The 26,543-nt window shown below is 43.1% G+C and overlaps 1 protein-coding gene across 2 annotated transcripts; it reads left to right on the top strand.

Annotated features, from left to right (window-relative positions):
• The first annotated feature begins 9 nt into the window (after positions 1-9).
• GARIN1A (golgi associated RAB2 interactor 1A) lies at positions 10-25,219 on the top strand. 2 transcript variants are annotated; one of them, XM_045495540.1, is made up of 5 exons: positions 10-121; positions 14,993-15,177; positions 16,011-16,260; positions 19,715-19,833; positions 24,855-25,219. In XM_045495540.1, exons 1-5 carry the CDS (start codon positions 119-121, stop codon positions 25,048-25,050), a joined length of 753 nt encoding a protein of 250 aa, XP_045351496.1. In that variant the 5' UTR covers positions 10-118; the 3' UTR covers positions 25,051-25,219. The 2 variants fall into 2 exon arrangements, with proteins under 2 accessions (XP_045351496.1, XP_045351495.1); XM_045495539.1 differs by lacking the exon at positions 10-121 and adding an exon at positions 12,098-12,364.
• The last annotated feature ends 1,324 nt before the right edge of the window (positions 25,220-26,543 follow it).

Consider the following 26,543-nt stretch of genomic DNA (forward strand, 5'->3'; position numbering starts at 1 on the left):
TTCTCTGACATCTCTTAGCTAGGGGCTTGTGCTTCGTGTTCAGCCGTTGGGAGATGGTGTCGTTTTCGTCCCTGCTTCCTCAACATCTGCCAAGAGTTCCTTCGGACTTTCGCGTTTTATGGTCAGTCTGTTTGGTGTTCAGCCTCTCTTCCGTGAGAGCTTGTCTGTGTGGGAGTGATGTATGGGTTGGTGTATGGGAGGGGGAATGATGAAATAGTGTCCAATTCTCATTGTTTCACATGTTAAATGCCCTTTCTCCAACATACAGCGAACTTATGAATATCAGTCTGAAGGGGACACTGGGAGGACATGGCATTATGGCCACCATGTGGCTTAAATGGATTTCTAATGAAATAAAAGTTGAGTATATATTTCTACTTTGTGTCATGTTGACCTCTGCCCTTGAAATTAGTGGTAGGGAAGGGTCTTAATTCCTAGATCTGGGGTTTGACATCTTAAAAACTTAGAAGCAGGAAAGTACTTAAAACACTTTGTTTAAAACATAAGGTAAATACACCTGCATTTGGAGGCCAGGGCAGTTGTGTCTGCCTCATATCAACAAGTCTTCCGATCGTGGGCCAAGAATATCCCAGTATTCTCTTGACTCTCCATTTCTAAAGAAAAATGATTATGCTAGCACCCTCGCCTTCTGTCTCTGGGAGAAGGAGACTGTCAGTCCAGTAGGCCTTGGTTTTTCCCTTCTGCACTGCTGAAGTAAGGAGGGCTCAACTCTGTTCTCCAAGTCATTTGGTAAAATGCCCACGTCTCACAACAGTTGTTTCTGTTCACTCCCAGATCTCTGCAGCGTGGCTTTTACACAGAAATGGAGGGCTATTTTTTTTTCTCCTTGTATCCACTGCTCCTCCATGTTCAGGTGCATTCACTCCTCTGTCCCTCGTAATATAGATCCATTCACAGTCTCTTGATTTGTGTTATTTTATGTAAGGTGAGTTTGATTTACTTTTGCCCAAGGGTAAGACTGGAATATGGTCTTCTCTGCTGAACTTCTTTTGCTTCCTGGGTTGTTCTGAAGCTTAAGTGCCACACGCTAGAAGCTAGTGGTTTGGACATCACTTTTTTTTTTTTTTTTTTTTTCAAATTATTTTTTAAATGTTTTATTTATTTTTAAGACAGAGAGAGACAGAGCATGAGTGGGGATGGGGCAGAGAGAGAGGGAGACAGAATCTGAAGCAGGCTCCGGGCTCTGAGCTGTCAGCACAGAGCCCAATGTGGGGCTCGGACTCACGAACTGTGAGATCATGACCTGAGCCGAAGCCGGACACTCAACCGACTGAGCCACCTGGGTGCCCCTGGACGTCACTTCTATTTATTGCACGGTGGTGGTCACTGGTGCTATTTACCAAGTATTTCCAGCTTCCCACCTTCTGGGCACATAGTACGATTGGGCTCCCTGATCCTTTGTGGATGGCTGGGGTTATGTGAACTTGTGTTTCAGCAGCACAGTATAATCAAAACTATAGTTGGTTTTTTATCTCTGATTTCAGGCACTTTCATGTGCCAGTAGTTTTCCTAGACAGATTTCTTAAATTTGATATATTTTCTTATTCTCACATCTCTCCGACTCCTTTGGTATGTTTCAAATTTTAAGTGGGAGAGTTGCATTTTAAGTCTCTTCCCCAAGCAGTTTAACTGCAATGGTTTACAGGGTGCCACAACCTTTGAGGTCTTTGCTCTAAGACAGTTGGATCTACTTGGAGGTTTTAGGTTTTAACAACAGATATGATGGTCATACCACTGTTACAGTCTTTCCTATGAGTAGGGTCACCTGCTGTCCCCACTTGCTAGGCAGAGGGGTTTTCTGGGATATAGTACTTTTCAGAGCTAAAACTGGGACAGGTAGAGGTAAACCTGGTCAAGGCAATTAGATGGGTAAGATGGCCAATCGGTTATTCTACATGAAAAACATGAGTTCAAAATGGCGTCTGTCATTCCAAACATTTCTCAACTTTATCTGTTAACCAGTTAGGGATGAGAAGCAGTTGCTTCTGTGAACCCTGCAAGCCCGTTGATTTCTGTAGTCTCTCTGCGTCCCTTGTGCTGCTTGCAAACTAGCCAGTTCAGGTCTTGTCTGAGCTAATTCTGTACTTTGTTGATGGTGACCAACAGTACCCAATTCAGGCTGCTAAAATTCTGTTCTCTGACTTTCTCTTACCAGATAGATTAAATAATGTGTGTCTTCTAAGTTACTGTAGACAACAGTTTTACTTGATACTCTTCTACTGTATAACATGAGTTGTCCTCTTTCTTTCAATAAGATCTCTTTGCTGCCCTCCAAGTAAGTTAATGTCACACATACTAAGGCTTTTTCTTTTTTTAACATGCAACATTCCCCCCCACTGCCCCCTGCAACACACACATTCCTGTCTCCTTATCAGTCAAGGACACATTAGATTAGGTTGTGCTGCAGCAACAACCCTAAATTCTCAGTAGCTTAAAAGAGAGTACATTTGCCCAAGGCAGTACTCCTAGGAAGCAGAATTGGAGCCTAATCAAGGAATATTCCCTTCCCCGGGGTAAGGGGACTTCGCTGCATCTGCTCAGTGGCACGTCATAATCATGAGCCTGCTGTGTTTCCCATTCTCCCCCTTTCCCCTCAGTGCATTCATCTTGTCCCCATTCCACCAATATTTACTAATTTTTTTTTTAACATTTATTTTTGAGAGAGAGAGACAGAGCATGAGCAGGGGAGGGGCAGAGAGAGAGAAGGAGACACAGAATCTGAAGCAGGCTGCAGGCTCTGAGCAAGCTGTCAGCACAGAGCCTGATGCGGGGCTCGAACCCACAAACTGTGAGATCATGACCTGAGCCGAAGTTGGATGCTCAACCGACTGAGCCACCCAGGCGCCCCTCCACCAATATTTATTAGATGTGTGGAAGCACATGGCTTGTCTTTTTAGTTTATAGATCTCCATCTCAAGCCACATCCAAAACTGGTATAGAAACCATTGTGCATCACTTGGAGATTCTTCAGTTTGGCCTTGATGTTGTGGCTGAAGGGAATTATTGGATTGTCTCCTTCGGGGGAAGTATGGTGAATGGATTCCACCTGCAGGAGGGATAGTGAGCTGAATGATTATTCACTAGAAGGTTCAGTAGTGGTACTCATTAATGTTCTCCAAGTATTTCTGCCCTTGCCTTTCAAGCACATGATAGAAGTGTACTCCCTGACACCTTTGTGGTCGGACAGGGCCATGAATTAGTTCTTGCCAATGAGTGATGTGTGTTAATTCTAAACTGGAACACTTAAGCACTGGTTCAAAAACCTCCAAAACCTTTAACCTTCTTTTTCCCTCCACTATAGTGACTATCAATGCTCCAAATGCAGCTGTTCCATTAATGTAGGTCCTGGAGTGAGGAAGTCATGGAGCAGAGCCCTTTATCTCTGGTTCATGTCTGGTGAACATGTAGTATAAATGAGAAAGAAACCTCTGTTGTGTTAAGCTACTGCAGCATAACTTGGCCTATCCTGACTGATACATTGCCTTTGGCGCCTACTGGGTACCATGCATTGACTAAGATTTCATTACTACCTACTTCAGATAACATGCATAAGACAGCAGTGTGTGTGTGGGGGGGGGGGAACACGTAAACAAACCCATAACCTCTCAAGATTCTGTGATAGAAATACGCGTACAGGATTTGAGTACATAAAGTTATTTACTGGCAGGAGGCAGATATTAAGGGAAAGCTTCTTAGAGGATCTGAATTTTTAAAAATGAATAGGGACCCAAGTTCAGAGTTTCCCAGGAGAGGGAACCATGAGCAAAGGACATGGAGATGAGCTTAAGCACACAGAGCATGTTTAGAAAACTGGTAAGTACAAATTTTAAATCCCGGTTATTAGGTTGAAGTCTTAGCACTAGTGCCATCTAGTGGAGTCTAAGGAAGAAGGAAACACTAAATCCATGCTGTGTGATGCTTTCTGGATGTGAAGGGCTGTGCCTCTATAGCTTATGATAGATATCAGAATATTAAGGGGTGGAAGATAGGATCTAATCTAATATTGTCCAATAAAAATGTAATGCAAGCCACATAGGTAATTAAAATTTGTTTAGTGGTTACATTAAAAAGAAACAGGAAAAGATATATATATATCATTTGTTACAATATTTTTTATTTTAGAGAGAATCTTAATCAGGCTCCATGCTCAGCGTGGAGCCCAACACGGGGCTCGATCCCACAGGATCCGATCTGAGCTGAAATCAAGAGTTGGACGCTCAACCAATTGAGCCACCCAGGCGCCCCAGGAAAAGATATTTTAAACACTTTTAACCCAATATATTAAAAAACATTATTTCAACATGTAATCAACTTAAAAAGTTATCTATGAGATACATGTTTTGCATTTTATTTTGGTACTAAGTGTGTATTTATATTGGTATTTTACACTTAGAACATATTTCATTTGGATTAGCCACATTTCAGGTGCTCAGTAGTCACACATGGCTAGTGGCCACTACATTGGACAGCATAGATCTTTTCATTTGACTGCAGAGGAAATGGAAGCTAAGTAAGTTAGACAATAGCATTGAATTAATGGGTGGTAATTTCCTAGTATGCAGCTCTTTTTTCTACAACATGATTTTTTTTTTTTTTAAACTCTCCAAAATGCAGTGTAGCAAAATATGTCAACAGTGTGCTTTTTCACCCCCAAGGTAATTCTTGTGTGGGCACATGTGAGATTTTTTTTTTTTTCTCTAAGAAAACCTATCGTTACAAATCAAAATTATGAAATGACTGCAACTTGCAGTGTTTACATGCTGCTTTGCCCATAGACTGTCAGTAATGCCTCAGACTTGACTTGCTTTGTATGGCAAACCTATATCAACTTAATAACTCATAATTCATCACTTAAACACTAACTTTTTATTATTGTGTTTCCTTCTAGACCTTTTTCATACACATTGGACATTTCTATATTATAATAGTATGAATGCAATTTGGACTCTTTTTTTCCCTGTTGCTTAACATTATGAAATGGAGAAATAAATAATTGATAAAAGTAGGTAGTTTTATTTAATCCGAGGAATTCTAAATTGGAAAATATGTTCATAAGACTTATTAGAATAGTGTGCTCATATTTATGTAAGAAGGGATAGAAAAAGTTAAATGTATTATACTGGCATAAGTATGTATAAATATTCTCTAAAAGAATAGAAAAAATAACAACAGTGGCTTCATTTTGGGGCAAGTGTGATGGGAACTAAGCCAATGATGAGGGTGGGAAGGAGCTCTTCACTCTCCCATTTGAAAGTTTATGATGTTTGTACCTCATGGATGTTTTATTTGTTCACAATTTTAATTTTTAAATGCCTACAATCTTTTCCTTTTACAGTTTCTATTGTAACAGCCTTCTGGAATTTTAATTGGGATTTTATTGAGCCTACAGATCTTTCCTTTTTTTTTTTTTTTTAAGTTTTTATTTATTTTGAGAGAGGGGCGGAGAGGGAGAGAGAGAATCCCAAGCAGGCTCTGTGCTATCAGCATGGAGCTTGATACTGGGCTCGATCCCATGAACTGTGAGATCATGACTTGAGCTGAAATCAAGAGCTGGATGCTCAGCTGAGCCACCTAGGTGCCCCCAGCCTATAGATCAATTTGGGATAAATTGACATCTTAATATTGAATCTTCCAGTCCATGAACATAGTATATCTTTCCTTCTGTTGTTGATAAAGAATTTTGTATCTCTCTTCATGAGTAATGCTGGTTTGTGGTCTGTTACTTTCTTTTCTTGCATTGTCTTTATCTGATTTTGGTAATGCTGGGTTCATAAAATGAGTTGGGAACTGTTTCCTACTCCATTTCCTGAGTTTATATAAGATTAATATTCTTTCTTCCTTAAAAGTTTGATAGACTCGTCCAGTGAAGACATATGAGCTTAGAGTTTTATTTGTGGCAAGATAATTACAAATTCAGTTTCTTTTATGAATGCATATTTATTTGATTTTTCCTAAATCTCTTTTTAAGTCATTTTTTTCCTAAGTTTTAGTAATATCTGTGTGATGACATTAGTATAGAACATTTAAGTTGCCAAGTTTACTGGCATTAAGTTGTTAAAACTATTTCCATATTATACTTTTAAAATGCACAAGATCTATAGTGATGTTCCCTCCTTTTTTTCAGATTGGCAATTTACATATTTTCTTTTTTTTTCTAGATCTCACGAACTATACGTTTTTCAATTTTTAGAAATTTAACTGCTCTTTTATTTTTTAAATTATTTTTTAATGTTTGTTTATATTTTAGAGAGACATAGTGTGAGTGGGGGAGGGGCAGAGAGAGAGGGAGACACAGAATCCGAAGCAGGTTCCAGGCTCTGAGCAGTCAACACAGAGTTCAATGTGGGCTCAAACCCACAAACTCTGAGATCATGACCTGAGCCGAAGTGGGACGCTTAACCGACTGAGCCACCCAGGCACCCCAACTGCTCTTTTTAAAAAATTTAACTTTAAAAAATTTAAAAAAAAAAGGGGGGGGGGACCTGGGTGGCTCAGTCGGTTAAGCGTCTGACTTCAGCTCAGGTCATGATCTCACGGTTGGTGAGTTTGAGCCCCGCGTTGGCCTCTGTGCTGACAGCTCATAGCCTGGAGCCCATTTGGAATTCTGTGTCTCACTCTCTCCCTGCCTCTCCCCTACTCATGCTTTGTCTCTCTCTCCTTCAAAAATAAATAAACATTAAAACATTTAAAAAAAAAAATTTAGCTTTAGAACTAGGTTGTTTAATTTCCAAGTAGGTTTAATTTCCAAGTAGGTTGTTTAATTTCCATTTATTCCAAATGTCCAAATACCTTGACATTTTCCAAATATTTTTTCTTTCATTGATTTCATTGATTCCAATTTCATTGATTATGTTAAAAGAACATACCTTTTAATTTTAATTAGTCAAAATTTATTGAGACTTATGGCTCAATATATGGTGTATCTTGGTGAATGTTCGATGTGCGCTTGAAAAGAATGTCCATTCTGCTATTGAGTGAGCTGTGTTTTACAGAAAGTGTACAAAATATTTTTTATCAAAAGTATTAAAAAATACAAAACAATTTTTTTACAAAATTACATAAAGTTCATTGATAGTGGGGCGCCTGGGTGGCTCAGTCGGTTAAGTGTCCAACTTTGGCTCAGGTCTCACGGTTTGTGGGTCCGAGCCCTGCATCGGGCTCTGTGCTGACAGGTCAGAGCCTGGAGCCTGCTTTGGATTCTGTGTCCCTTTCTCTCTGCCCCTACCCCACTCATGTTCTCTGTCTCTCTCTGTCTCTCTGTCTCTCAAAAATAAACATTAAAACAATTTTTTTAAATTGGTTGATAGTTATTTAAGTCTTCTGTATCCTTATTGATTTCCTATTTGTTTTAGTTTCATGTTTTTTTAAACTCTGCTATTGGATACATATACTTTTAGGATTGTTATGTCTTACTAAATTGACCCCCTTATCTTCTTTATTTATTTTTTTTTTTTATTTAAAAAAAATTTTTTTTTTCAACGTTTTATTTATTTTTTGGGACAGAGAGAGACACAGCATGAATGGGGGAAGGGCAGAGAGAGAGGGAGACACAGAATTGGAAACAGGCTCCAGGCTCTGAGCCATCAGCCCAGAGCCCGACGCGGGGCTCGAACTCACGGACCGCGAGATCGTGACCTGGCTGAAGTCGGACGCTTAACCGACTGCGCCACCCAGGCGCCCCCCCCTTATCTTCTTTAAATGTCCCTCTTTATCAAGGTGTATTATTCCTTGTCATGAATTCTTCCTTATATGATATTAATATAGCCACCTTAGCTAACATACGATTAGTGGCTGCAAAGTTTTATCTTACTCTATCCTTATAACTTATGTGTCTTTATATAGTGTGGATTTCTTGCAGATAGCATTTAGTTGTGCCCTCCTTTTTGTACAGATTGGTAATATCTGATTTTCAATTGGAATGTTTAGGCCATTTAAATTTAGTGTAATTATCCATAAGGTTGGGTTTAAATCTTCTATCTTGTTATTTTCTATTTCCCATCTGTTCTTTGTTCCATTTTTCCTCTTACTTTCTTTTGGATTGTGAATTATTTAGTGTTCTATTTTATCTTCACTATTGATTTATTAGCTATAGATCTCTGTTTAATTTTTTTAATGGTTCCTCTATTCTAGGATTTACAACAAACATCTTTAACTTATTATAGTCTGACTTCAAATAGTATTTTATCGGGGCATCTGGGTGGCTCAGGCAGTTAAGTGTCCAACTCCGGCTCAGGTCACGATCTCACAGTTTGTGGGTTCGAGCCCCGCATCAGGCTCTGTGCTGACCTCTTGCTCAGAGCCCAGAGCCTGATTCTGATTCTGTGTCTCCTTCTCTCTCTGCCCCTCCCCCGCTCACGCTTTGCGTCACTCTGTCTCTCAAAAATAAATAAATGTAAAAAAAAAAAATTCAAATAGTATTTTATCACTTCAGGTATAATACCAAAGCCCTGCAATACTACACCTTTATTTCCCCCTCTCATCCTCTGTTCCTTTTTGTCTTATATTTTAGTTCTATGTATGTTCTAAACCTAATGTTTCATACTACATTGTTATCACTTAAAAATTTTTAAATGTTTACTTATTTTGAAAGAGCAAGTGAGAGAGTGGGGCGTGGGCAGAGAGAGAGAGGGAATCCTAAGCAGGCTCCACACTCAGCATGGAGTCGGACATGGGTCTCCAGCTCATGATTGTGAGATCATGACCTGAGTCAAAATCAAGAGTTGGATGCTGAACCGACCGAGCCACCCAGATGCCCCTACATTGTTACCATTTTTAAATATTCAATTTTTGTTTAAAGAACTCTAAAAATTACATGTGTATATATATTAAAATGTTGACTCATGTATTTCGAATTTCTAGTGGTTGCTTACTCTTTGTGTAGATGTAGGTTTATAGGTTTTTATATATTTGAAGTCTTCCAGCCCGTATTTATTCAAATATATGTCTTTATCTCAGGAAGTAAACAGTTATGTTCAATACAGCCCTGACCACATGTCCACAACTCTGGTCAAACTACTTTTAGAGCTAATAATGATTCTTCCCGTATGTAGCATACTATGTACATAGTTGCTTCTCAGCAAATATTTGTAGAGCCATGTACAAGAAATTTCTTTACCACTTTTTAAAATTTACTTAATAAGGAAACACTTGCTTATGGTAAATAGTTCAAACAGTACAAAAAATAAAGTGTGAAAAACAAGTCCTTTTTTCACCACCATTACCAATGCCCTACATTTTTATTCTCCCAGAAATGATCTGGGCATGTTCAAGCATATCCTTTTTTTAAATCCTTTTACCCAAGTGATAGCATTTTATATATACTGTTTTTCATCTTTTTCTAACTGTATAGGTCTCAGTAATCATTCCATATCAGTGTATGTAAAGTTGTCTTATCTTAATGGCTGCAAAACATTAATATAGAAGTATCATAATTTAACTGGTGCTCTATTGATGGACATTTACCTTTTATAAGGAAAGGAGAAAAAATGTCAAGAACAGAGAGTAAAAGAATGCAAAAAAAGCCAAAATAATGACCTTGAAGGTTGTTTGAATATTTGAATTTCTACTATTATAATCTTTGCATCAATAAAAAATTGTAAGAGTTAGTTTTCGCTTCCAATGAGCAAGTCTTTTTTTTTTTTTTTTAAATCTTTATTTATTTTGGAGAGAGAGAGAGACAGCGTGTGAGCAGGGGGAGCAGAGAGAGAGGGAGACACAGAATCTGAAGCAGACTCCAGGCTCTGAGCTGTCAGCACAGAGCCCGACGCGGGGCTCGAACTCACGAGCTGTGAGATCATGACCTGAGCCGAAGTCAGACACTCAACCGACTGAGCCACCCAGGTGCCCCACGATGAGCAAGTCTTAAGAAGAAATAAGCCACTACGATACAAACTTCTGCCTCTGATGTAACAGGTTTGGAAAAATACCAATGAGAAGCAGGCCTCCCACCCTATGTTAAGAGAAGCACCAGGAAATTTAACTCTGGTCACAGGAGGATTGTGCCCGTGTGTCTTGAGGGTTTAAAAGACATGAGAGAACCGACTTACCTCCTTGGCTCGCTCCTGTACAAACACCAAAGTGAGAATGCCTGATAGCTATCCAGTCCTAGTCTGAGAGGACAACTAATAACTCACTCCTCCTCGACTTCATGCATCCTGAAGAAGTCTTTAAGTGGAAGTTTCTTCTCCTGGTACCAAAGATAGGAGATTGCAAGGGGAGGGGAGGAGTTGGTGCCACTAAATGGTACACTAGTAAATGTTTCACACCAGGTCTCTGAGTGGGGATATATATATAATATGTAAAATAATAATCATACATGCATACACATGTTATTACATATATATACATATACGATATGTATAGTGTTATATGCATTGTAACTACAATTTAATATACATTATAATTAGTCATATTAATTATATATTATCATATACCATTATAATTCTATATATGTATGTATATATCTATATGTACATATATGCATACCTATAAGCATGTATGTTTTCTCTACAGTTTTACTGACGTAAAGTGCATATAGCACCCAAGTTACAACTAACAATAAAATACACAGTGCTCTTGTACGTTTCATATAGCCAATTGATTCTCACAGAAATCTTTCACTGATTTTTGTCAAACTCTTGTATTCCTAGCCAACCAACGCAACTGACAAGTACAGTTCTGACCTGAATGTTGGCTGATTTTTCCGCTTATATTAACTAGTAAGATGAAAGTGAATTAACCTAGGTGTATGTTGGAACTTTACACGTTCATCAGTGACTTCAGCAACTTCTTTGCTAAATCAGATAATAGCTTTCAAATACTGAAAGCTACTGAGACTCCTCAGATTTTCTGTGTGCCTACAATATGACAGCAACAGCCACACGCAATTTACATCAACATTTTTTCTATCCCTTTATTTTTTTTTAATGTGTATTTTTGAGAGAGAGAGAGAGACAGAAGACAGAGTGTGAGCAGGGGAGGGGCAGAGAGAGAGGGAGACACAGGATCCGAAGCAGGCTCCAGGCTCTGAGCTGTCAGCGCAGAGCCCGACGCGGGGCTTGGACTCGCGAGCCGTGAGATCATGACCTGAGCCAAAGTCAGACGCTTAACCGACTGAGGTATCCAGGCACCCCTTTATCCCTTTAGACAGCCAACAAAACGATAAATCGAGGCTTAATTGATTTCCATGGTGTAAATAACTCCCAACATGGCTGGTTTCAAGATAGTGACCAACATGAAGTGACCAACACACCCCGAGAAGATAGGACGAGGTAGTGCAGCATCACACAGTGTTTCTACCCTGTAGATACAATCGACGTAAATAACCTCAAGGGTATAGAGAGTAGTAAAATATAGTAAAACAATTAAGAAGTGGTGAGTTTGGGTCATTACCTTTGCTTTTGTATAGTTTGTTGAAGTGTAAGTTTCCGTAGTTACATTTTTACTCTTGGCTACGTTTAACGATGGCTCGTAAAATGCCTGAAAATCCGAATCGTTTTCACGGGTCTCTTTTGTGCTGGCTCCAGCACGCCACTGTGCTGCACATCCTCACCTGCCCACTGTTCCCAAAGAAATAAGCCTCTTTGCCTTGTTAACAGCCCGGTGTTTCCAAAAAGTTCTCATTTGCTCCCATGAAACGAGGTAGGGAAGATTGGCGTGAATTACTCGTCTTCGTCCCGAGCTCCTCTGGCCCGGGGAGAGCCTGACTTCAGGGAATTCACACAGATAAAGTTTTTGTGAGGGACTTCGCCATCTGGGGAGAGGATTGAAGGCTGTGGGTTTCTGGAGAGACTGCCTTGCTGTTCCAGCCAGCTCACCACTGTCTTGCCATAACCGTAGTGCATTTTCCTCATGTATGCAGAGAAACTGAGTGAAAAATGGAATAGACTCCTATTACTGCTAGTTTGTAGTGCGTAGGAAAGAAAGGGGAGAAAAAAGCTCTGCTTATCCCCAATCCTCCCTTGCGTCTTCTTTTTTTCCTTTCCTGTTGTTACCCATCACATTCCTTGATGTCATGCCTGCCATTGTGAGCCGACAGGCCCTCCCTGGCCTGGTGGACAGCTTGTAAGTCAGGAGGGGAGGGGGAGCTGTGGAGGTTGGGGGGAGCAGTGGTCACACCAACACCTTGGAATTGGGCTGGGTCTGAGTGGAGCCCCAGAGATGTTCTCCAGCCCATTCTTCCCAAGAACCAATGAGTAAAATTAGGGGCCTCCCACCTGAGGTCAGGGAACCAGGCCCTGGAGTGGATCTGGGGGTGGAAGATGGCCTTCTTTGTCAACTGATTCATTCTCCAGAATTCAACTTGTTCTCCGACTCGGTGGTATTTGAAAGCAACTTTATCCAGGTACCTGTGTGCAGCTCAGAACCCACTTTCTTTCGCTTTCCAGAACTTGTTCCTAAGGGTTGGTCCAAAAGTGCTGGTCCAAAAAGGCCTCTGAAAGCCCTGGGGAGGAGAAGGAGGCTGCTATGGCTAGGGACAACCAGAGGGTCTGGATCCCAAGTTCAGCTCAGTTTGTGCCTACAGCATGATGGGGCTCCTTGAAGGTCATATGCTTTCAGGAAATAGAACTACAAACTGCAAAAGGGGACCTCAGGGCTCACCCTCCAGGCAGGGTCCATGGGCCGCTAGGGAAGGAATGGTTGGTTAGAGGGAATGAAGGTTGTTTTTAGAATCCCTGCTCTGAAATCCAACCTCCTCTCCATGGGATGGTTTAGAAATAGCCTTGTTTGAGAGCCAAGCCCCTAGAATCGGCCTTGCCCAGATTCTACATCCCCTAAAAGGCGGTGCTATGGCCATTGGAAGTTAGCATTTTTGGCCTGGGAAGCATGAGGCCACTGGGAGTATGGGATAGTCATATGACATCTTGGGGCACCTGACTGGCTCAGTGGGTAGAGCATATGACTCTTTGTCTTGGGGTCATGAGTTCAAGCCTCATGTTGGGGGTAGAGTTTACCTTAAAAAAAAAAAAAAGTGCGTGTGACATCTTACTGAGGGCCTGCCCACCTACCTCCCTCTAGAAGTCTAGCTGGGATCTGCATACCTGTGCTCCTTTGCAAGTGCCGCATGACCAGCTTCTCATGGTCTGTGTGCTGTGTGCTGTGTGCGGGGCAGGAGATGCGAAGAGAGATCAGATGGTATCCCTGGCCAAGGAGCTCATGAATTTGTCAATTTAAAGGGCATGTTATAACATGGTCACTGCTAAGAAAGCTCTGGCAGGTGGTTTGGACCAGCTCATCCCTAAAGCATGAGCAGAGAGAAGGGTGCTAGTGTCCAGGGAGTTCAGAGCACTTTTTGGAGTTTGGCAGTTGAAGAAGGCTCCCCAGAGGAGGAGGTGAAGCCCTTCTTGGAGGTATCCCTAAGACTTTGGTAAGTGGAGGAGCAGAGGGACGACACTGCAGGCCAAGGGACTTCAGTTACCTGGGTGAAAGTGGGAGGCTAGAACCCATAAGGAGGGTCTGTGCTCAGGAATCCGTGTGATGGGGTCACAAAGCAGTGAGGAGTCACAGGAGAGAGTGGAGACAATTTGAGCTCAGTTAGAAGACGCGTTCCCAGAGCAGCAAGCTACTCCCTGACGGAGCCCCCCAGATTTCAAAGAGCCGGTTCGCCGCTCCGAGTGCTCCCCGGTTCCTGCACTGCTCCCAGGGGGCTGCAGAATGGGGCAATCAGCTGGCAGCCCGCGGGCGTGCTCCTTCCTAACACAGTCTCAGCAGAGGAAGAGCAGGGACGTGGCAGATCCAGACTCGGGATAGCGAATTCCAGTCATTTCTATCTGGGTGTGAGGTTTTGGCAGGAGGCTTATTCTCTTACTCTGTTCTCTTTGACCTGCTATTAAAACTGTGTAGATTCTCTGGGTGGACACTTAGTGATTCATGCAGCAGGAAACTCGGACTGTTCCGGGGAGGGCAAAGCCTGTCTGCTGGAGCTGCCCCATGGCAGAGTGAAAAGTTGGCCTGAAAGGAATCACCCCACACAATTAGGTGGCTCCCTTTCTCCCCCCTCCTCAGTATCACCTCTCTGCCATCACCTGTAAGAAACATCACTCACAAACCTTTACTTAGCACTTACTCTCAATGTGTGCCGCCCCTGTGTTTCGTAGTACATGTGAATGTCATTCCGCAATGTGGGCTCCAAGAAATGTTTGTTTTTGTTTTTTCCTTCAAAACGAAAATGGACTTTTCTTAGGGGCACCATCTAGTCAGGCGTATGGGAACTGAAATTTCAGTTATTCCTGGGGCTTTCCCCTTGTCCCCGGCTCCACCATGGTTGTGAAATGGTGTCAATGGCCCTACAAAGTCTAGAACATTGGGAGAAGGCTCTCGGGTCGGTCACTCCTCAAATGTTCCTTACCTTACCTGGGTCCTTGTGGTTCCTTGGAGGCTTCTCTGCCCGCCCTGGACAGTAAGGCGGGCGTGTCTTAGCTGAAATGCTGTGCCCAGTGCAAAGCAGCCAGTCTCCCTGGGCTGCCTCTGAAGCTGCAAGAGAACAGGTTCTCACGAGATCTAGCAAGAAGCCGGGCCCTCCCTCATCTTGCGGGAAGCTCCCCAATCGTCCCTCAAGCTGGGCTGCCTGGGTCTGCCCCATTCACTAGCTCTTTCCTCACTCTCCTCCCCTTCTGGAACCTTCTTTACACAATCTCCCTTCCAGATCATTGGAAACCTGTGCTGGCTGCTTCTACCCGAGGATGGGGGAATAAAATGTCAATGCCTCTCAGCTTTTTCTTACTAATGCATCCCTTTAAAGTTGGATAATGCAGAGGATGCAAAGGAGGGCAACACAGTTTCCTGTCGCCAATGAGCTGGTCTATTTGGAGAGACCCACAAAAAGGATGGATGCTGGTCATTGCCCAGGCCAGTGTGCCGCACACTTGCTCCGAGCATGTCCCCAAGTTAAAGTGCTGCTTTCCAGCACCTGTATTCTCCCACCCTTGCCTTCCTCTTTCTCCCTGACCCATGTACCTGGGCTGATTTCCAGGTCACTAAGCCCGGGAGCTGGATGGATGTCTATGAAGGTTCTACCACTGTGATCCTGGGGGTGACCTCCTCAGTGCCCTCCTTGCCACTCCCCAACGTCCTCCTGATGGCCAACGTCACCTGGCCCCAGGGTCAGTTTTCCACCTGGAGCTCACCTGATTGTGCTCCAGTGGTCACCCTCAGCAGGTAAAGAAAGGCTGCAGAAGGGGTGGGATGACCGCATTGTTTTGAAGCTGGATTTTAGATAAAAAGAAAGGACAGTATATAAGCTATGTGTATACACGATGTATAGTGTATAAACTATGTAGAATTCATTCGTTAAAAAACATATCTTTCGTATCTGGATATACCAGACACTGTGCTTGGTGAAGTGATAGAGCCCTGGTCTCTGTCTCAGCCTGGTCTTTGAGGATCTTGGCTTCCTTTTATTTACTTTTATATTGTCACTATAGACTTAGGGGGTTTCCCCCGCAAAAAGGCGAGGGGTATGAAAGTCAGATGCGATGATGGAGTGTTACAATTGAAAAAAAAAAAAAACCAAATACTGGATGTACAGGACACATCCACCCTTCTTACTGTCTCAGCAAGGTTAACTAGGATACAGGGAGGAGATCTGGATGGAAATAGGGTCAGAACAGCTGAGTTCCAATTCCTACTTAACGTGGTCTAAACTTGGGCACATCAGTTAGCTGTTCTGAGCCTCAGTTTCAACATCTGTACAATGGAATGAAAAATACCTTTCTTTCATCAAAGGGTGTGAGGATTGAATGAGAGGTTAGACAGGGTCTATCAGCCATTGTTATTGATGTGGGCAGGTTCTTTAGTGATGAAGGCCCTGAAAGTCAGAGAAGAGTTAGTTTTAGTAATCATTCCCACTCCCAGACCATGAGCTTTCTCCCATGGGCATCCCCCAAGCAGAGGCGGGGGCCTAGTGAGATGGGGCCAGGCTCTAGGTAGGCACGCATGATTGATTGAATGCATGGGCCCCTCTGCTGTGGGGATTTCCCGATTGTGTCCAGGATCCTCCCCCTGAAGTTTGTGGAGCTACAAATCTGTGACCGGCTCCAACGCATCCTGAGGGTTAGGACAGTGACTGAAAAGATCTACTACTTGAGGCTCCACGAACACCACCCAGAGGCCGTATTTCAATTCTGGATCCGCTTGGTGAAAATTCTGCAGAAAGGTCTCTCCATCACCACCAAAGACCCAAGAATCCAATTCACGCACTGCCTGGTGCCCAAAATGTCCAACAGCTCCACGGAAATAACGGTAAGTGGGGCCCCCCGCCAAGACCTGCAGCGAGACGGGGGATGGGAAGCCCAGGTCCTTAGAGGATTGGTGGGCATTAAAATCTGGTGTTGCAGGGGCAGACTTCGTTTTCAAGGGCCAAGGATACACACGCATCAAACTGGGGTCTACAAACATAAAAAGCAAATGAATTTCTTTTTCTTAAAAAAAAAGAGCTATAAAGTGGTTATCTCACTTAAAAATTGTTTTCTGTTGGGTTTTTTGTTTTTAAGTTTTAAAAAAGGAATAATGCTCACTGAAGAAAATTAGAAAATCACAGAAAAATCACCCCTACTTCTCTCCAACCCCAAGCAATCACTTGGAACATTCTGGCATACTTCCTTCCAGTCTTCCATTTTATGTATTTTTTTTCCTTTTTTTGTTTGATTTTTATTAGGTTTTGGCATTAGAGTTATGCTGTCTTCTTAATATCAACTGAAGAATTTTGCATATGCTTTCACATTGTTGAATATATTGAAACTTTGAAAACATTTATTCTTTAACGTTAGAGGCTAGATTGAATTTGCCAGGTTCTTTTTTTTTTTTTTTTTTTTTAATGTTTGCTTGTTTATATATTTATTCTTTCTCCAATTTTTTATTTAAATTCCAGTTAGTTAACATATAGTGTAGCATTAGTTTCAGGAGTAGAATTTAGTGATTCATCACTTACCTACAATACCCAGTGCTTATCACAAGTGCCCTCCTTAATGCCCATCACCCATTTAACCCTCCCCCTGCCCACCTCCCTCCATCAACCCTCTGTTTGTTCTCTATAGTTAAGAGTCTGTTTCCTGGTTTGCTTATTCCTACCACCACCCCCTGATTTTTATTTGTTTTGTTTCTTAACAGTTTTCCATCTTTTTTTTTCCCCTAGATCACTTTTTTAAAAAATTTACATCCAAGTTAGTTAGGATATAGTACAACAATAATTTATCCATTTAGCCCATCCCCCCTCCCACATCCCCTCCAGTAACCCTCTGTTTGTTCTCCATATTTAAGAGTCTCTTATGTTTTGTCCCCCTCCCTGTTTTTATATTATTTTTGCTTCCCTTCCCTTATGTTCATCTGTTTTGTATCTTAAAGTCCTCATATGAGTGAAGTCATATGATTTTTGTCTTTCTCTGACTGACTAGCTTCGCTTAGCATAATACCCTCTAGTTCCATTCATGTAGTTGCAAATGGCAAGATTTCATTCTTTTTGATTGCCGAGTAATACTCCATTGTATATATATATACCACATCTTCTTTATCCATTCATCCATCAGTGGACATTTGGGCTGTTTCTGTACTTTGGCTACTGTTGATAGTGTTGCTATAAACATGGGGGTGCATGTGCCCCTTCGAAACAGCACACCTGTATCCCTTGGATAAATACCTAGTAGTGCAATTGCTGGGTCGTAGGATGGTTCTATTTTTAATTTTTTGAGGAACCTCCATACTGTTTTCCAGAGTGGTTGCACCAGCTTGCATTCCCACCAACAATGCAAAAGAGATCCTCTTTCTCTGCATCCTTGCCAACATCTGTCGTTGCCTGACTTGTTAATGTTAGCCATTCTGACAGGTGTGAGGTGGTATCTTATTGTGGTTTTGATTTATATTTCCCTGATGATGAGTGATGTTGAGCATTTTTTCATGTGCCGGTTGGCCATCCAGATGTCTTCTTTGGAGAAGTGTCTATTCATGTCTTTTGCCCATTTCTTCACTGGATTATTTGTTTTTTGGGTGTTGAGTTTGATAAGTTCTTTATGGATTTTGGATACCAACCCTTCACTGATGTATTGTTTGCAAATATCTTCTCCCATTCCGTCCATTGCCTTTTAGTTTTGCTGATTGTTTCCTTCGCTGTGAAGAAGCTTTGTATTTTGATGAGGTCCCAATCGTTCATTTTCGCTTTTGTTTCCCTTGCCTCTGGAGACGTGTTGAGTAAGAAGTTGCTGTGGCCAAGGTCAAAGAGGTTTTTGCCTGCTTTCTCCTCCAGGATTTTGATGGCTTCCTGTCTTACGCTTAGGTCTTTCATCCATTTTGAGTTTATTTTTGTGTATGATGTGAGAAAGTGGTCCAGGTTCATTTTTCTGCACGTCGCTGTCCAGTTTTCCCAGCACCACTTGCTGAAAGACTATCTTTATTCCATTGGATATTCTTTCCTGCTTTGTCAAAGATTAGTTGGCCCTACGTTTGTGGTCCATTTCTGGGTTCTCTGTTCTGTTCCATTGATCTGAGTGTCTGTTTTTGTGCCAGTTCCGTACTGTCATGGTGATTACGGTTTTGTGATACAGTTTGGGTTCCGGACAGTCTTCCATCTTAAATTAATTTTTAACTTATATATTTGAGGATATTCAATACATAATAAATGTCTGAATGTTGCTTTTTTTCAGTTGAGATTATATCAGAAGCATTTTCCCGTTTCTTTTTAAAGCTCTTCAAACACATCATTTTGATAATTTCATGCCGTTCCAGTAGTTGTGTGAATGAATTAAAATTTACTTCGCCATTCTCCTGTTATCAGCCATTTAGAGTTGTTTCTAACTTTTCATTATGGTAAATGATGCTAGAACAAGCATTTGTGTGAACTGACCACATTTCTGCTTGTTTTCTCAGAATAGATTATTAGAAGCAGAATTCAAAGGGTATGAGCATTTTTAAGGCTCTTGATACATATTGCCAGATTATTTCCAGAAAGCTCATGCCAAAGTATACTCTCTCCAGTAATATGAGTGTCTATGTCACTGTGTCCTTATCACAACAGAGAAGAATAAATTTTAATAAATTTTCTAGTATGATAGGTGAAAAAGTAACAGCCCTTTGATTTTCAAGGAGTTTGAACATCATTATACAGTCTTTTTGTGCTCTTTGGCTATTTCTCTATTGGCATTTTGTGGTTTTTTCTAAACCGGTTTGTAAAATAAAGCTTTTTATATATCAAGAAGTTTAACCCTTGAATCACAAGTGTCTGTAAACCTTTGCCCCAAGGATTCGCTTTTTCCTCTCAGTTTATTTGAGGCTCCCCACCCCCCACCCCTTTTGACACAGAGAAGGCTTTTCCAGGACCTGCTTAGGGTAGAAGCACAGAAAGAAAGAGATCAATAGGCTGGATTGCCTAACACCTTCAGATTTCAGAACCTAAACCCTTTCTTCCTCTTGTCTCAGTTGAAGGCCTTTCCGTATTACTATCACTGCCTTCCAAAGTCAGCTTCCCAGCCCTGCTGCTCTCGTTCTTAATGTTCAGGCACAGTAGCCATTGGCAGCCCAGCAGAGAGAGGACGTTATCCTGCCAGGGCTCAGTTGTGCTCTGATGATTCTGGGGCTTGATGCTTAAGGAACAGGTTTCCGGGTCGAGGCTAGAAGACTCAAGGCTGAGTCCCTTCAAGGTTCTGGCCCAAGGAGGCCGAGAACTCCAGGCAGACCTGGTCATCTGACTGTAACTTTCTCCACCCAGCCTGAAAGCAGCCTCCTGACATCCACCCAGCCCAGCGAAAGCTTCATGCTGTTGACAGCCGAGCAAACCAGTGACAGTTTCTCGAATATCACAGGGAGGCCCCAGCTCACAGCGGACAGGTGGGTCCTCCGTGCAGGCAGCTCCGGCATCCCTTCCCGCAGCACTGGGCCGTGGGTGGGGACGGTGGCACCCTCGGCCAAACTACCTCAGTTCCTTCCTTTTATTCTAGACCATTATGCATATGATTTCTCCCCTCTGTTTTATTATAAGCCTGTCAAAAACAGGGTCTGTGGCTGTTGGGTCTGAATATTCCCTAGGCAAACTGTAATGATTTCATAGACGGTGCTCAATAAAAAGAACGAGGGGTGAGTAAGTTATCAGAGGAGGGTGAGCTGATCAGGCAGGTTCATGGAGCTCTATATCGACTACCTCCAAACCCGGTTCACCAGGGTCCCCCGGGTAAGACAGCGCTGAGTTCTCTTCACCTCACTTATCTGTTCTGTAAAATGGACAGAATAGACAGTAACCCAAAGCAGACATGGCTCCAAAGCCATTTACTAATTCACTAATTGTATGAGACTCTTCGTGCAACAAGCAATGGAAAACAAAAGCAAGATCACCCAATCAATACATTGAACAAGTACAACTTGCAGGATACCATCAAAATGTAAATTTATTTTGGGGGCACCTGGGTGGCTCAGCCGGTTAAGCATTCGACTTTGGCTCGGGTCATGATCTCACGGTTCGTGGGTTCAAGCCCCGCGTCGGGCTCTGTGCTGACAGCTCGGAGCCTGGAGCCTGCTTTAGATTCTATGTCTCCCTCTCTCTCTGCCTTTCCCCCGCTTGTGCTCTGTCTCTGTCTCTCTCTCTCTCTCAAAAATAAACACGAAAAAAGTTTTTTTAATGTAAATTTATTTTTGTCTTCCCTTTATGATTTTTTCAGTGGGAGTTTTCTTCTTGCCCTTAGATAAAAGCTGATTCTCTGACGGGCCCCCTAAGCATATGGGCTCCCTCTTGGAATATAAAAGGTCCTCTGGTCCCTTTAAATTGCAAAAGAAGCATCAATTCTGAAATTAAAATGTGGCTGATAATTACCAAAACTCTGAACTGTTCACACCTTCCCTCAGTCTGGCCTCATGTTAAGATGGCCCTTCACGGTGGGCACTGGGTTTTCACTCCTCTTCTCCTTCTGTTTCCTAACTTAAAATTTTTTTTAAATGTTTATTTATATTTTGAGAGAGAGAGAGAGAGAGAGAGAGAGAGCGGGGGAGGTGCAGAGAGAGACAGAGACCGAATCCGAAGCAGGCTCCAGGCTCTGAGCTGTCAGCACAGAGCCAACACGGGGCTCGAACTCATGAACTGTGAGATCATGACCTGAGCAGACACTGTATGCCCAGCTGACTGAGCCACCCAGGCGCCCCCTCTTTCCTAACTTTAAAGCTAATTTTTTCTCTTAGAAGCTTCCTTGGGTTCTTTAAAGTCCCACACCTGACACCCCCCTCATTCCCAACTGCAACTCTGGTGATGCTCTGACACCTTCCTTTCCTCCAGCCACTACCCCCCCTCAGGCTCTGGCTATAAGGGCGTTCTCTTGGGCAGGGCTTACAATGGCTCCAGGCTGGCTCTCTCTGTCTCAGGTATAGTCCACGTCTGACCCTCAAGAAATGTCCTCTCAGACTTTGATGAGCCCCTGGACACAGGAATGACTCCTCTTCACTCCTCCACCCAAGAGACCTATTCTTCCATCTTTCCCGCCCTTCAGATTTCCTGCTCAGGACTTGTGTCCCTACCTACGGGGTCTCCGAGGACCCCTGCCTCCAGGGGGCCCCAGTTCAAAATCTCTGGATGATCCTAGGAAGCCCCTCTCTTTCAGCTTCAGGGGGAAAAGGCAGCAGCTTTAGACAAGGGACTCTCCACACCCCTTCTCTCTCTCAGTGCTGTTTTAGCCTCCCTCTGGGGCAGGGTCCTCGTGGTGGTCATGCTGGGCTGCTCTCCCAGGTCATCGCGTGCCTTTATATGTGCTTTCCAGTCTCGTGGTTCTTGGGTTTTGTTTTGTTTTGTTTTGTTTTGTTTTGTTTTACTTTCAAGATAGTTGTATTGAATTATAATGCAAAATTTTCTCTTTTGGATACTCTTGTTATTTGAATATTGGCTCATCTTTGCCTATCTAATAGAGCTGTCATTTTCTCTTTTTCTTTCTTTAAGCTCTCCTTCTATTCTTTTCTTCCTCTGTCTGCTTTGTTTGCTCTTGTATTCTTTCTGGTTTAGGCTTCATTTTGGAAATAATTGTTTCTTTAAAAATGTTTGACTCTTTCCGCAGTTTCATCACCCCATTCACAAATCTTTTAAGTTCTGACTTGGGTGGCACCTTCATATAGTCTATCACTTTCTTAATTTCTTTTAGCTCATTTTGAAATGCTAGGTTGTACTTTTCATTGGTTTTGCAGGCATATCTTTTTAGTGTGCTTTCATTGTAAGCATTTAGTACGCTTAATATACTTTGTTTTTCTAATTTTGTGTGGCGTTTGATTACTATCCTTTTCCGACAGTTATTTTTAATGTGAAAATAATTTTCCTGAACCTTTGGGAATGACGGTCAGTCCAGGTTGCTTTCTGGTTTGGTCTCTAGAGCTCCCTCTTGTGTGGCTTTTGGGAAGTGTTGATGGCCTTGCACTTCTAGGGCTGTGATCCTCTCTCCTGTCTTTAGCTGATCTTTCTCTTTTCTTTGCTTTTATTCTTCCCGTCCTACTCAATTTGGACCCCATTTCCAGTGGCTTTTCCTTAGTGTGAGGCTGTGTCTTGCAAGAGAGAGTGTTCCGATGGCTTCAAGAGACCGTAAGGCATGTAGGGCTCCAGCCTCTTCTGACTTTACCGCAGCCAGAGCCCTTGTACTTACTTCCAGTTTCCTCCTCCTCAAACTGTCCCGGGCACTGTCCACTGGGAACCTGTGGGGGGAATAGGAGCTCCCTGTCTTCAGATACATCAGATGCTCTGTGGCTGCTCTGTGCGTCCTCGTACACAGATATGGACAGATCCGCAAGATAACCGTCTGGGTCTTGGAGCAGTCTGCAGCTGGAATTTTTTTTATCCTGAGCTTTCTCAAACAGGCCTTTACCTTTGGGACTCATGTTGGCCTAAACTGAAGTGGGTAAAACCTGAGTCCGGGGCCACCAAGACTGGCAAGTCCCTCGGGCACCCCCAGCTTCAGCCCACACTTTGCCAGTCTTTAATTTTTGACCCCTGGGATTTTTCTTTGCTTTTTGTGGGCTTAGCAGTACACTTTAAATTATGTGATTATATTTTATCTAGCATCTCTAGGTGTTTTATGGCAAAGATTTTGTAGACTATTTGGCCATTTTGCCAGGCTCTGGCTACATAACTCTAAACTTATTTTCACTTAAAAAAAAAAAATCATCGCATCTTATCTTTGAATAGTTACAGTGTGAGTGATTTTTATTTTCCATTTGGTGCTTTTTTGTAGTTTCCCTTGTTTTCATTTATTTTTTTTTAATTTTTAGAGAGAGAGAGCAAGGAAATGAGGCAGAGGGAGAGAGAGAGAGACTCTCAAGAAGACTCCACACTCAGTGAGGAGCCTGGTGTGGGACCCAATTCCACGACCCTGGGATCACGACCTGAGCCAAAATCAAGAGTCAGATGCTCAACTGACTGAGCCACCCAGGTGCCCCAACATGGTTATTTTAAATGAAAAACAAAAAACAAACCGGGGGTTCCTGGGTGGCTCAGTTGGTTAAGAGTCTGACTTGGGCTCAGGTCATGAGTTCAAGCCACGCACCGGGCTCTCTGCTGTCAGCACAGAGCCCACTTTGTACCCTCTGTCTCCCTCTCTCTCTGCCCCCCCCCCCAAAAAAAAATAAACGTTGAAAAATAAGATAAAATTTTAAAAATAAAATAAAATAACCATGTATTTCACTTAGAATCAACATTTTTATTTTTATTTTTAATTTTTTTTTCAACGTTTATTTATTTTTGGGACAGAGAGAGACAAAGCATGAACGGGGGAGGGGCAGAGAGAGAGGGAGACACAGAATCGGAAACAGGCTCCAGGCTCTGAGCCATCAGCCCAGAGCCCGACGCGGGGCTCGAACTCGCGGACCGCGAGATCGTGACCTGGCTGAAGTCGGACGCTGCGCCACCCAGGCGCCCCAGAATCAACATTTTTAAAAATGTTAGCCACACTCTGTGTTTCTAGGCACATTCAGTGGCTGTAACTTTTTTCAAAGCTGTTACTGTTTTGGAAAACTGTCGTGAGGTTTTCTTTTCCTTATGCTGATAACTGTCAGGTTATAGTGGGCATCAGGCAGATCCCACGGGGCTCAGATCTTGCCTTTGAGTCTTAGTTAACAAATTAGGTTCTCACCACATAAAAGTGGTGCTTAAGATTTGGAGGGGTATCGGGGCGCCTGGGTGGCGCAGTCGGTTAAGCGTCCGACTTCAGCCAGGTCACGATCTCGCGGTCCGTGAGTTCGAGCCCCGCGTCGGGCTCTGGGCTGATGGCTCAGAGCCTGGAGCCTGTTTCCGATTCTGCGTCTCCCTCTCTCTCTGCCCCTCCCCCGTTCATGCTCTGTCTCTCTCGGTCCCAAAAATAAATAAACGTTGAAAAAAAAAATTAAAAAAAAAAAAAAAAAGATTTGGAGGGGTATCTGTTCCACTCCAGCAGAGCAGACCTTAGCCGGAGCCTCCCTCCTGCTTGGTTTTCTTTGTTCAAGTCACTCTCTCTCTCTCTCTTTACGTTTATTTATTTATTTTGAGAGAGAGAGAGAGTGAGAGAGCGTGTGCATGTGAGTGGGGGAGGGGCAGAGAGAGAGAATCCCAAGCAGGCTCCCCACTGTCTGCACACAGATCTCACGGGTTCAAACCCATGAACCCGTGAGATCATGACCTGAGCTGAAGTCGGACGCTTAACCAACTGAGCCATCCAGGCGTCCCCAAGTCTCTCTTGAGATATCATACCATTTATACGTGTCGTCCCTGGCCATCATTCCCACATCCGCGTCTACATTCAAGGCACTTGTACTGGAAAATATACAATTTAGAAACAGTTTTTTAAATTAAACTTTTAACAATGCTTTCTCTTTCTTTTATTGCTTTCAATGACTCCAAAATTCCTGGGCTCCAACAGTAACACCAATGTCGCCATCAAAATAGACAATTTGGACAGCTCTAAGACCCCCTTGCGGGTGGCATCTCCAGTCAGTTTGAAAATACCCATGAGAGCTGCCTTGAGCCACAGCCTCTGGGAACAAGAGAATCCAGATGAGGACTTCCTGCAGACTCCTGTTGCCAGTTCCCTAGGAGAGAACTTTTTTGGACCCTGACACCTATCCAGAACGGGGCAATCTTCCCTAGCTTCATTCTGTGCACTTGCTACAATCTCCTATCATTGCTGTTTTCCCACTGTGGGCCAAAAGACCGTGGGAGAGGTATGAGGGTGCTTATAACACAGTGCTTTGTACTTCCACCAATAAACCTCCAAGTGAGTTCCTAGTTGTTACGGGCTGTGCTCTGCAGGGCTTCAGGCTGGGGATGGACCGATTAGGAACGGGAGCTCACCCCTTAGGAAAATAAATGGGAAAAATGTTCTGTCTGCTCAGCTGGAACCCCAAAGCAGCCAAGCAGAGCCAAGAAGTCCAGTCCAGAGGAACGGGCCTGAGGAAAAAGCCAACTTCCTCATTCAGGGGGGTAGGGGGAAACAGAGGCAGGGCTGCTGCAAACCCAAAGTGAGAGAAATCTTGACAATGATGCCGACCAGCTATGACAATGACCACCAGCGACCAGGAGTCCTAACGGATTTGGCTTTTCCTAGCCCGGGCCTAATGAAAGCAAACTAGAAGACACAGTATCTGTGTGTATGAGGGGTGGGGCAGGAGCTCTGACCAGCCTCTGGACAAATGGCAAATACTTACATGGACAACACTACCACAATATCCAGTAACTATTAATCAAGCCCCCTCTAGGCGCCAGGCACTGTGCTTGATGCTGGGCATATTAGAGAGGCCCAAACAGACAAGTTACCTGCCTCGAGGGACAGTGTGGGAGAGATACTGAGCCCTATTCCGGAGACACAGGAAGCCCACTGAGGCTGGCATGGTGTTTGAGCCACAGGTCTGCAAATCAAGGCTAGAGGACCCACCTTTCTAGAGTCCACACGATAGGAAATAGAGTGACAGAGTGAGAAAGAACGTGCCCCTCTTCCCCTTGTGCACACTCAGGTGGGCTCAGCTATAAATCCTGGTTCAAGAGGATCATCAAAGACACGAGCTGGGAGTATGCCCAGTGTCTGTGGGTTTCTTTTAATCTGCAATAAAAATAAAAACAAAACAGGGGCGCCTGGGTGGCGCAGTCGGTTAGGCGTCTGACTTCAGCCAGGTCACCATCTCGCGGTCCGTGAGTTCGAGCCCCGCGTCGGGCTCTGGGCTGATGGCTCAGAGCCTGGAGCCTGTTTCCGATTCTGTGTCTCCCTCTCTCTCTGCCCCTCCCCCATTCATGCTCTGTCTCTCTCTGTCCCAAAAATAAATAAACGTTGAAAAAAATAAAATAAAATAAAATAAAATAAAAACAAAACAAATTTCCTTCCAGCCTGCTGTAATCAAGCTGAGCAGTGTTGGTGCTGGTGAGGGACGTCTAGCAGCAGAACTTAGAACAAGCTAATGTGAAGGGTGACCATGCTCCCCAATGTACGCTTGTGGTCCTATATCATTATTGATATGTACCCATGCCACTCTCAAAGTGTCCCTGTATGAGTGGCCAGTCACTCAACTGATACAGTGTATTTACAAACATTTAGGGGCTCTCCGCCCTCATTTCTATT

Source organism: Leopardus geoffroyi, chromosome A2 (genome assembly GCF_018350155.1).
Source record: "Leopardus geoffroyi isolate Oge1 chromosome A2, O.geoffroyi_Oge1_pat1.0, whole genome shotgun sequence".
Lineage (NCBI taxonomy): Eukaryota > Metazoa > Chordata > Mammalia > Carnivora > Felidae > Leopardus > Leopardus geoffroyi.

Excerpts from the sequence above, each read along its gene's own strand:
- GARIN1A (XM_045495539.1), top strand. The coding sequence starts at position 12,212 with ATGAGTAAAATTAGGGGCCTCCCACCTGAGGTCAGGGAACCAGGCCCT. Across the intron at positions 12,365-14,992 it reads TTGAAAGCAACTTTATCCAG|GTCACTAAGCCCGGGAGCTG; the intron begins GTACCTGTGTGC and ends GCTGATTTCCAG. Across the intron at positions 19,834-24,854 it reads CCCCAGCTCACAGCGGACAG|TAACACCAATGTCGCCATCA; the intron begins GTGGGTCCTCCG and ends GGGCTCCAACAG.